Source organism: Bos javanicus, chromosome 14 (assembly GCF_032452875.1).
Source record: "Bos javanicus breed banteng chromosome 14, ARS-OSU_banteng_1.0, whole genome shotgun sequence".
Classification (NCBI taxonomy): domain Eukaryota; kingdom Metazoa; phylum Chordata; class Mammalia; order Artiodactyla; family Bovidae; genus Bos; species Bos javanicus.
The window spans coordinates 22,191,120-22,203,394 of record NC_083881.1 but is presented as its reverse complement, the minus strand read 5'-3'; the positions used below and the strand labels follow the sequence as shown (position 1 = coordinate 22,203,394).

The following is a 12,275-nucleotide window of genomic DNA, read 5'->3' as shown; positions in this document are numbered from 1 at the left end:
TCTTTGCAATCTCTCTCTTCTTCCACATACAGTATTCCATATAACTTTCTAGAATCTAACACAGGCAGCCTAAGACAGCTTGATGGTCAAAATGTTTAGAAAAAGGAGGCACGGAAAAAAAGCAGATGGTGTCTGGTTCTTTATCATCCCTCTCCTTCAAAAACATCATTATTACCCAGATTGATGAATTATTCACTTAGTTTTATAACTTACTGAACAGAACAGTGAATATACCATTAAGCACATGCTCAGTTGTGCCGACTCTCTTGTGACTTCACGGACTGCAGCCAACCAGGGTCCTGTGTCCATGGAATTCTCCAGGCAAGAATACTGGAATGGGTTGCCCTTTCTCCCTCCGAAGGATCTTCCTGACCCAGGACTCAAACCCACCTCCTTGCGTTAGCAGGTGGGTTCTTTACCACTGAGCCACCTCAGAAACCCCTACTATTAAGCACAGAAATAATGAATTCTGCACTTTTTTTTGATGTTTGTCTAATTTAAGTCAACTAACCTCAGGGTTGAAGTTTGGTCAATACCAAAGAGGCATCAACCCCCACTGCTGGTTGTCAACATTCCCACTCGTGATTCACCCATCAGGGTTTTTCAGCTGAGAACACAAGCTGCCAAAGAAAAGACTTCAGCCCCTTGTGTTAGAAAAGGGCTGTAGCCAAGCTTTGGCCAGTGGGATGGGTGTAGTGCACGTTTTGTGTGGCAGCTTCCAGACTCGTCTTGGGGAAAGCGGCTCTGTGTGGGTTGTATTTGGGTCCTAAAGATGCACCTCTCTCTAGGACTGGGGGAAGCCAGGGACTGAGAGACCAGTCGACCCTACAGTGATTGCTACACTCCACTTCAGAGAACGAGAAACCTGATCTCATTCAAGCCACTGAGACCCGGGGCTCCAATCAGTGGAGCCAAATCTAATCCCAGCACTGCCAACTCTTGTCACCGGGTGTCCTGGAAATAAAAGCGTGTTTTAAAATTGTTGCCTATCCTCTGAAATTCACAGGTGACTATCAGAAAAGGTAATCCTAGTATTGATTCTTATGAGTTCTGGATACTATGAAATGGCTTAATAACAAACCAAACTAAATAATCCTGCATAAACTGAAATATCCTCTTGGCACATAAATTACTTCATCAATTGAATATTATACCAGCAATATCTGAGGTAGATAAATTGACAAAATAATGCACTGTTTAGATTTTTAAGAAAAATTTTAATAAAATAAACAGCAATCATTTTAATTCTACTGTAGAAGAATTACCAGGAATTATTCAAGATTTAATTACATCAGGATAAATTAAGCTTCCACGTGGTTTAGATACAACAGATCTTTGCAAAGCTAAAAAAGCTTACTGACTGCTAAACCTTTTACATTAACAGTTTAATTTTCACGTTACCAACTGTTCTTATAGCTTATATAACCACTGACCATTTTCTTCAAAAGCATTTAAAACGACTGCAAAACAAAGGTTTCCAAAGTCTAGGAAATAAATAAAATTATATCAATTGGAATATTTACCTTCTTCAAAGAAAAAAAATGTTAATGGTTTGATTATTTTTGACAGCTTTGCCAGAGTTGAGAAAAATGAATTCACTTGGAATTTTCATTTCAATCTTGCCAGAAAACACTGCAATACTTAGAAACTATTCACCAGCCTTACACTCCCATCCAACATCTTCATCAGTCTGGGTTAAAGGCTTGCTGTCTTGACTCTGGGTAAGAGGATCCTCAGGGCTAACCAAGAGGCACACCAGCTCATCAGCAGCCCTCGGACCCCCACCGAGAGGACAACAAAGCAAGCCCAGCCCATCTGCATTCATTCTGATTTGCAACAATAAGACAAGACCTGAATGGGAAGATGATGGAAAACTCAAGGGGAAATGGTCTAAGAGCTGCCTACTCCCTCGGGCAGCGTGCCAGCGAGCTCATGTTGCTGAGACACACACAGATCCACATCTTCCATGCAGTCATTGCTTACTGTATTTTTAATTTTGATTAAAAAAAAAAAAGGCGTGATTACACAGAAAACATCATCCTCTGCAGAAACACAAACTGAGCCAATGCAGTGGGAAACATGTGTCAGCACCCCTTCCAGTGCCCTACCACTGGCTCCCCTGGACGGAGCTCAGGAGCTGTAGTACTCAAGCAGCTTCTCATCCGTAGGTTTCAGAATCTTCTTGTCTGCCATGTTCACCACCCATCCGGGAGCCAGACCAAAGAAAATCTGCCGTGGATCCTTCCGAGAACTGAGCATTTTGAAGAGTTCGTCTTTAGTGATGTCAGGTAAAATATAGCCATACTTCTTGGCGAGCTCCAGTCTTGCTTCGGGAAATCTGGCAGGATCTGCCAGATAGCCTCGATTTCTCGCGTCAGTGTAGTAGGGGACTAGGGCCTCGGGGGGGAGCATCCGCTTGGGAATGGGTTGTCCACGGAGAAAGAACGGGATGGGTTTGCACAGAATTTCTAAAAAACATTTTTAATAAAAAGAGAGATGCAAATACTGGTGATATATATACTGGTTTTCTCTTTATGATATTCTTTTAATTTATTAAAGTATTTCCAAGATGAGAGCTTAATTCCAAAAACTTTTTATTTTTTTCTTAACTTAGTAGACTTAAGTAAACAAATGGAAACACTTGATCTTCAAAAGTTTGCATCTTGAAGGTCAAAGTCACTCCTGGGTTACCAACAATTAGTGAATTTCTAAACATAGGGTATTTAAGCTCCAGATTTTTTTTTTCTAAAAAATTTTATGACATACTAGCTGAGGTGTATCAGAAGACGGAGCCCCACCAGCCACACCACTAGCAGAAATTCCCAAAACAGGAACCGAGGTGTCTGAACAAGTCAAGCCCTGGTGAGGCAGTTGACTCAAGCCCCGAGAGGACAAGCTTACCCAGGCTTCGCGGGTCGTAGAAGGCGGTCGTGACGACACCCCCGTTCTTCTCGATGGCAGCGATGGCCAGCTCAGAAGCCAGCTGAACTTCGATGTTAACTTTTGCCTTAAAGGTGTCAGCGCCCTGTCATCCATCAAAACAAAGTGTGTGAGGAGATGGCTGGGCTGCCAGCAAACTAATCACGAGGGCCTCCTCCCTGCCCTGTTTTCTCCTCCGGAGTGCCTCCAGCCCAGCAGCTGCTCCTACTTTAACACCTCTGCTTAGAGGTCCTATCAAACACCACCAAATCGTTCCTCATTTCTTTAGGCCACTCTATTTTCTTAGTTTTCATTCCCTAAGAGCAGGGATAATAAGACTTCCATTTTACATATTCAGCAGGCACCATCATAAGCACCCATTCCCAACACCTCCTTAACAGGAGATTGTTTAGCCCTCAAAACAACTCTAAACCAATAGAATTACTGCGACACCAATGCCATAGATGGTGGCACAGAGAGCCTGGGCAACTTGCCCAAGAACATAAAGCAAGGGAGCCTAGTCCCAGTGGCTGTGTTCCTAACCACAACATTATGTCATGTGATACAGACAGAAGCTTACCTTCCTGACCCACAAGTAAGCAAGAGGCCAAGAGATGGTTAAACAGGGGAACAAGCATGCTGGAGCCAACGGAAGAACAAAATAGCTGAGCTCTGGAGGGGACCAGCCCTCTTGAGCGAAAGAGGCAGAGACCACAGAAGTAAAAATAATTCTGAACTTTTTCAAGTCCTGTCTTTGGTCACTTTCATTAGGCCTGATTTCAAAACAGATTCTGACAAAAATAAAAAGATGGTGGCACTACCATTCTTTTTGCAGTGGTAAAATTTTTTCTGCTATTTTCGTGTGGTTGAAACAAGGTGGCTCCCAGTTTCAAAATATTCCATCAATTCTAAGACACATTTCTCCCTTCCCTGATACTGGTAGGCATTTTTACAATCAATGAGACCTTTGACTCAATAAAACAAGGTCTTGCCACGTTACCTGACATTTCTCATTACTATTCCATAGACTGCTTAACCATTTCCCTGTCTCTGGGCACTAGTGTTACTTCCAGCATTTTCAGTGCTGTAAGATGCCTATTTAGTATTTCTTTATATCAATTAAGTTTCTTTTATCTTGTTTTACCTTAGGACACATGTTCCTAAATTGGTCATTTTATGCTGAAAAGATCAAAACCATCTTATTACCCAATATTGACTGCAAATCTGAAATCCAGAAAAGGGCAACTGGTTTACAAAGCTGTAAATGATGAATAACTGTACATACTCAACCAAAAGATTTCAGAATGATTTCTGCTAGTTTAATAGACATATGTCCACAGCTGTTAGGATGTGCAGTTTAAGGTCTCATGAGGTCATGGGTTTTTCCGTATGTTACTTTATAACCATGTTCCTTGATATGCCTAAAGTAGAATACCGAGGCTTAATCCTGTATTTGGTATTCTCTCTTCAAATCATTTATTTGGAAAACTTTTATCGCCAAGTTTACTTTTTCAAAGATCTGAAAGGTCTTCCCATAAACTATGCTTCCCTCTAGTGGACGCTAAGTTAGTCACTTACACAGCGATCAACTGTATTACTGACACAGAAGAAAAAGGGGGTGGGGGGGCATTAATTGATTAGCAGTGTACAAGTTCATTTGCCTATAAAACTCCTGGCCAACTCCTCTAAATAGAAAACCTCTTCCCTACAATCAGAACTGGATTTCATTCATCCGTTTCTTCCATAAATACTGAGTGACTATCACAAGCCAGTTGAAAATACAGCAATGAGTCAAAGCACCTGTACTCAAAAAAAACTGACATTACAGTGAGGAAGACAATGAAAAATGCCTGCACTGCTTGGTAATAAATATCAGGTGTTCATATATTCAAAGAAAAACCCTTTTGGGCACAATAAGGCAGACCGTCAGATACGAGAGTGTTCCTTTATAAAGAACATCTCCACAATAAAAATAATTTAAGCCTCAAATAATTTGGAAGGAAAAAAAAAAGTTAAAAAGATCCTCCTACTAGGATGACATCTGAACAGAGAACCAAACAGAGTGAGGCAGCAAGCTGAATGGATACACAGGAACAAAACCCAGGACAAGGGAACAGTGGCTTTCTAAAACCACAACTGAATATAACACAATCAACCACTACATAATGGTTACAAATCAAAAGAGATAAAAATAAAGGAGGCACAGTGTTGATTATATGGAAATCAGAAACAGTCATCTACAAAACTCCCAAAAAAATTTAATTCAGACTTACCTCCTCTACCAACTGGACTCCATAGTCCCTTTTAGATGGCTGGATGGTAACACCTCGCCCGTTGACCAGCTGGGTTAAGTCAATAGGTTGTGTGGGATCGACACGGCCCAGGTCAATCAGGTACTGCAGCCTGTTGAGACTCAAAGGCTGATACTGGCGTCTGAAGCTACAAAAAAACCAACAACAGATGGAAAACTCAGCCAGACTTATCCTCCTATAAGACCTCCAGATGAACGCAGAGCTCTGTCCCGTGCTCTCCTGTATCAATTTAGTTGGTTTAAAATAAAACTCCTACATTTACTTCGCTCATTTATACAAATAAATATGTGAAAAATTTAACATACTATCTGAATTATGCATTACTGGATCTCAAAGAGCGAGCAGTTACCATTTGCTGGGTGATGACAGTGGGCCAGAGTTCTAAACATAAAATCATTCTAAACCTCCAGAGCATGCATCATTACCTCCATTCTGCAGGTCTGAGTGTAACCTCTGGCTTTTTTCCTCTACTAAGTCAGGCTAAACTTCATTACCAAAAATGGTTCAAAGGAAGGGTAGCAAAAGTTTGCTAATTTAAAGAAGTGGATTTAAATTTCTACCAAGCTATCATTTGGTGATTCTCAGAATTACAAATTTTTACACTAAGAAGCAAAGCAAAGCAAAAAAATAAAACCACAAACAAAGCAAACTTACCTGTGTCCTTCATTAAAGCCATATTTTGGGATTCGAAGGTAAAATGGAGTCTGGCCTCCTTCAAAGCCCAGCCGGGGCCGGGTTCCTCTCTGCCGTTCTCCTTTGTGGCCCCTGCCACACTTCCTACCTCTTCTCTGACCTCTTCGTCGTCTTTCCTGGAAGGAGAGAAGACTGTTTTATGAGCTGCAGATGCACTTTTTAAAGTATATTTCACCTCTGCGCTGTCTGTTGGTAAGGCCCTCATTCATCCTTCCAGCCAGCAAAGGGCCAAACCCACTACGTGCCAGGCACTATTCGAACTGCTCTGAGGTCAACACACCAAATTATAAAGAAAACTTTTTTCTTACTTGGCGAAAGCAATGAGTTGATTTTTAAGGTGACAGTATACCCATAACAGCTTTTCTAGCTGTGTTCAGTGACTTGCAGAACGTAAAATATCTTTCCCCTTAAGATACAGGTATAATGGAAAAGCACTTCATGCTAACCCAATATTGAATGAAACAATCATCTGCACCTCCTGCGACCTCGCTCCTCGCCCAGCTTAACCCGATTACTCCTCTAAACCCGAACCTGAGAGCTGGGACTACCGGGGCAGGCTTCCCGCATCACTCAAGTGCAGGGGCTCAAAGGCCCCTCGTTCCCACAGCGTCTCTAGACCCGCGACCCCAGGACTCCCGCGCCATCCCCAGCCTTACCGGTTTCCTGGAGCCCGGGTTCGGCCTCAGGTTAGCCAGGCTCACACGAGGCAGGGCCCGAAGCAAGTCCAGGGCCCAAGGCCCTGCTGCGCCCCGCACCGGGCCGGCCATGACCCGCTTGCATGAGACGCAGCAAGGGCGCCTGGCATCCACACCCACGTGATCTCGGGCGCTGCTTTACGGCCGCGGCCCCGCCCCCGTCGTGCAGCAGGCGCGCAGCGCCGCAGGCCTCGGGGCACGCCGGGAGCCGGTCTTCATCCAGGCAGCGGCGGGTACGCTAGGCTACCTTCTCCGAGCTGAGCTGGCTTTGTGTTTAGTTCACTGGAGATGGGACCGTATTTTGAGAGATCGTGCCTTGCTCTTGGCTTGGAATGTGCTGCGTTTTCTTTCGCCGCACAAACACGCGTTGAAACGCTGCGCGTTGTAGGACTTGGTGTCACTGTGTGTTCTGAGCTGTCTCACAGTCTGGTGCTTAGAGAGGCAGGGTCTTCTCCGAGCGCCACGTGGAGCCCCGAATAGCATACTCGGAGCTGAAGTTCCGGCTTGGAGCTGGGAGCTGGGCTGATTATACGCCCTGTCAACTGAAAAATTGCACAACACAGAGCTGTGAGTTATTTGGGGCAAAATGAGAGCTATAGCCTAGAAGACAGCCACTGAGCTCTGGGAAACAGTTCCGAAGAGGTAGGGGGGAAGGTCGGCTTATATGTTATTTTAGTGGAGTCAAGAGTCACTGGAAAAGACCCTGATGCTGGAGAAGATTGACGGCAGGACAAGGGGACGACAGAGGATGAGATGGTTGGATGGCATCACCGACTGGATGGACTTGAGTTTGAGCAAGCCCCAGGAGTTGGTGATGGACAGAGAAGCCTGGCGTGCAAAGTTGGACACATCTGAGCAATTGAAATGAGTGGAGTCAAGCACATTTTGCAGAAGCTCCTGCTAGTAAGGAGGAGCAGGTGTCCCCTTTAATGATTTCACTGCTTTTCTAGACACAAGGAAAGTCAAGAATTTGGGCTTGTAAAGTCTGAAAATATCTGAATATATGAAGGCCTGTTCTGTCAGTTTTTCCCAGAACATAGATGCCTCACTCCTGATCTCAGACCTGAACTCTGAGGTGAGGGGGTTGTTGAAAGACAGGGGCTGCAGTGGCTCCTGACTTCATCCTTGTAGAGGCAGATAGTGAGTGCCTTTCAGTTGGCAACCCTGAGATACAAGAATAATACCCAGAGTCGAGCTATTACCAATGGCTGGCTGGTACCAACCTGTGCTTGCTGACTTCACTTGCTGTTAATGAAGGAGCCACCCTGGCTTGATTCACTAACTAAACAACCCCTTGTTGGTTAGATGTTATTTCCTTTGACAGACTTGGCAAGGCTGGTAGCTTAACCAAATTCTAATAAGCTACCAGCCTAACCAAATTCTAATAGTAAGCAGCCAGGATTCATACACTGCCTCTTATACTATGTAAGTAGTATTTTTTTAATAGTATGAAGTTGAATATCTGCAGCCCAAAGTACATTATTTTCACTCAGAAATATCAGCTTCCTTATTTTTGTCTTAAGTGAGTGTGATACAGACCATGCCCTGTTCCTGTACTGTTTCTTTTATGTTTCACCGTCTTGCTGGGGATTTGTTCCTACTGGTGATCACAAGTAGTGAAGGTGGAAATAAAATTTTGGAGGGCAGCTATTTCTATGTTTAGCTAAACCTTTTTGAAGTTATTTTAAATCAAGTGTAAAAAACAAAAGCGGATCCCCTGGTAGTTCAGTGGTTAAGATTCTGAGCTTTCACTGCTGGGCCTGGGGTTCCAGCTTTGGTCAGGGAACTCGGATCCCACAAGTTGCTTGTGTCGGGGCGAAAAAGAAAAAAACTACAGAAAAAATTGCATTCATTCCTTTATTTGAGCAATATTTGAGCAAGCTACTGAACTTGTTACAAAAATATGGACGAAGTCAAAGTTTTGTTCCCAGATTATTTGAAGGTAAGGTAAGGGAGATCTTCCAAAAATGAGTACTTTTGAAAAGTTAAAAAAAGCCTTTTGTAAAGCTAATAGCACAAATACTTTCAAGAGGGAGCTGCTGCTGCTGCTGCTGCTGCTAAGTCGCTTCAGTCGTGTCGGACTCTGTGCGACCCCATAGATGGCAGACCACCAGGCTCCCCAGTCCCTGGGATTCTCCAGGCAAGAACACTGGAGTGGGTTGCCATTGCCTTCTCCAATGCATGAAAGTGAAAAGTGAAGTGAAGTCGATCAGTGTCCGACTCTTAGCGACCTCATGGACTGCAGCCCACCAGGTTCCTCTGTCCATGGGATTTTCCAGGCAAGAGTACTGGAGTGAGGTGCCATTGCCTTCTCCGTCAAGAGGGAGCGGACATATGTATACCTGTAGCTGATTCATGTTGATATGTGGCAGAAGAAAACAAAATTCTGTAAAGCAATTATCCTTCAATTGAAAAAAAAAATACAAATATGTGAGTTCCGTAAAACAGTGTGACGATACAAGACCAGACTCTATTTAGAAATATAGAAAGAAATACAGTGAAAAAATAAAAGCTAGTTTCTGACCTTAAGGCTTCTCAGTTTAATATATTTCATCATCTTTCTGTTATAAATTTCATAATTCTGGGAAGAAAATTGCAAAATATGTTGCAAAATATGTCCTAATCTTCAGAAAGAAACACAATTTTCCCCCTTATCTAGAAAAATCATAGTTTTCACTAAGTTACGAGCTTCTGGGTGAGTGTTCATTCCAATATTGTTTTTTATCATCAAAAAAATTTCTATTGAATAAATGAGACACAGGAAACATAAAACAGTGTGCTGCACTTCTGGGAAGTAGATGCTTTTTGTTGTATAGGCTATGTAATGTTATTGGTGGACATCGGTTAATAATAGTACAAGTAATAATTGTTTGTGGTTAGCTGTAGACTCCAATTTATCCCATAGCAACATGTTGACCAAGCATATAAAAGTGAAAATTTGATGAGTCTCACCTATGTTTTAAGAATGTAAAATTAAGGGTGTGTGGTGAATAAGTCATAAGTCATTGATCTTTATGTCTATAGAAGTTTTACATCATCATCATCATTGCAGGATAATGTTTATTAACCACCCACATGCTTGGGGTGTTGTGCTAGCCCCTGTTTAAATCACATTAAGGAGACCTTGTAATAAGAAAACACCTCAGCAACTATTTAAGTTCATCCTGACTCCAGCCCTGGTTAATAGTGACCACTGAGTCATATAAAAGAATGAAGTGGGACTTCCCTGACAGTCTGGTGGTTAAGACTCCATGCTCCCACTTCAGGGAGTACAGGTTTAATTCATGGTGGGAGAAATAACATCCCACATGACGATCATTAAAAATTAAAACAGCATTAAATATGGATTTTGGGGGGGATAAATTTGACAAAATATTAGGCCAATGGGGCTTCCCTGGTAGCTCAGTTGGTAAAGAATCTGTCTGCAATGCAGGATACCCCAGTTCGATTCCTGGGTCAGGATGATCCCCTGGAGAAGGCAGTAGGCTACACACTCCAGTACTCTTCTGCTTTCATTGTGGCTCAGCTGGTAAAGAATCCACCTGCAATGCGGGAGACCTAGGGTTCGATCCTAGGTCTAGGGTTGGGAAGATCCCCTAGAGAAGGAAATGGCTGCCCACTCCAGTATTCTGGCCTGGAGAATTCCATGGACTGTATAGTCTATGGGGTCGCAAAGAGTTGGACACAACTGAGCAACTTTCACGCTATTCAGGTCTATGTGATGAAAAGTATAAAACATTACTGACAGAAATCCAACATTACCAAAATTAATATCTATCAGTTCTTAGAAGTTTCAGTTGTCAGATTTCCTCAAATTGGTCTGTGGTATCTATCAGTTCTTAGAAGTTTCAGTTGTCAGATTTCCTCAAATTGGTCTGTAGATTCATGAGCCTCTCAATGAAAATCCCCAAAGCCACACCCCCCCCTTTTTTTTAATCAGCATCAATTTAAGGGTTTTGAGAACCCACAAAATTTTCAGCACTCAGATTCAGGACAAGAATGATTGAAAAAACAACAACAAAAAAAACATGTATAAGACCTTCAACTTTCAGCATTCTGGCTATCATGTGAGTAATGTGAAGTTTTTTGTTTTTTGGTTTTTTTTTTAAGATCTTTGCTCACTATCTTCTTTACCCTGGACTCCCTAAGGACTGTTAAAAACAAAACTGGGGCTCCGTAACAACCTAGAAGGCTGGGATGTGGGGGGAAGGTGGGAGGGATGTTCAAGTGGGAAGGGACATGGGTAAACCTATGGTTGATTCATGTTGATCTTTGGTAGAAACCAATGCAATACTGTAAAGCAATTGTCCTTCAGTTTAAAAAAAAAAACAACAACATAACTTCAACTGAGTAAATTAAAAACTAATGGCTTTATGCAACCATTCATGAATTGGGCAGCATCCCATATGGCAAGCAGAAAGGTCTGAGGAGCTGCACAGACAGAGGACTTTTAGAGGTAGAAAGAAGATGAGAACAAGAGTTCAGTTCAGTCGCTCAGTCGTGCCCTACTCTTTGTGACCCCATGGACTGCAGCATGCCAGGTTTCCCTGTCCATCACCAACTCCCAGAGGTTGCTCAAAGTCATGTCCATCCAGTCAGTGCTTCCTCCAACCATCTCATTCTCTATCGTCCCCTTCTCCTGCCTTCAATCTTGCCCAGCATCAGGGTCTTTTCCAATGAGTCGGCCCTTCGCATCAGATGGCCAAAGTATTGGAGTTTCAGCTTCACCATCAGTCCTTCCAATGAATATTCAGGACGGATTTCCTTTAGCATTGACTGGTTGGATCTCCTTGCAGTTCAAGGGACTCTTAAGAGTCTTCTCCAACACCACAGTTCAAAAGCATCAGTTCTTCAGCGCTCAGCTTTCACATCCATACATGACTATTGGAAAAACCATAGCTTTGACTAGACAGACCTTTGTCAGCAAAGTAATGTCTCTGCTTTTTAATATGCTATCTAGGTTGGTCATAGTTTTTCTTCCAAGGAGCAAGTGTCTTTTAATTTCATGGCTGCAGTTACCATCTGCTGTGATTTTTGGAGCCCCCCAAAATAAAGTCTGCCACTGTTTCCGTTGTTTCCCCATCTATTTGCCATGGAGTGATGGGACTGGATGCCATATTAGTATTTTGAATGTTGTTTTAAGCCAGCCTTTTCACTCTCCTCTTTCACTTTCATCAAGAGGGAGCAGATTAACTCATTTTTGGGGGGAGATGGAAGGGATCCTATCAGGCTCTCTAACACCCTCATACCCACCAGGAAATTCCAGACTGATTCTGACATCTTTCCAGAGACTGAAACAGACAAGTTCAGGTAGTGAGTTTCAGTTTGGTGATGATGTGGGCTTGGCACAAAGGGCTTGGCTCCATTTGGGGCTGGTTGTTACTCTTTTGACAGGTTGTATATATCCTTTAGGGCTTCCCAGATGGCTCCGTTAAAGAATCTGCCTGCAATGCAGGACACACGACTTCGCTCTCTGGGTCAGGAAGACCCAGACCTCCTTAGAGGAGGAAATGAGCAACCCACTCCAGTATTCTTCCCTGGAGAATCCCACCGACAGAGGTGCCTGGCGGGCCTCAGTCCATGGGGCCAACTTAGCATCTAGACAACAACAATATAGCTTTAAATCTCTCCACTAGATTAAGACAATGTCATTTGC

General features: G+C 43.0%; 1 protein-coding gene across 1 annotated transcript; it reads right to left on the bottom strand.

The window, feature by feature from the left end:
• Positions 1-1,196: 1,196 nt before the first annotated feature.
• MRPL15 (mitochondrial ribosomal protein L15) lies at positions 1,197-6,935 on the bottom strand. The gene is made up of 5 exons (XM_061438760.1): positions 6,581-6,935; positions 5,886-6,040; positions 5,193-5,358; positions 2,902-3,025; positions 1,197-2,468 (listed from the first exon to the last, which is right to left on the bottom strand). The coding sequence occupies exons 1-5, from the start codon at positions 6,689-6,691 to the stop codon at positions 2,131-2,133; spliced, it is 894 nt and encodes a 297-aa protein (XP_061294744.1). The 5' UTR covers positions 6,692-6,935; the 3' UTR covers positions 1,197-2,130.
• Positions 6,936-12,275: the final 5,340 nt, after the last annotated feature.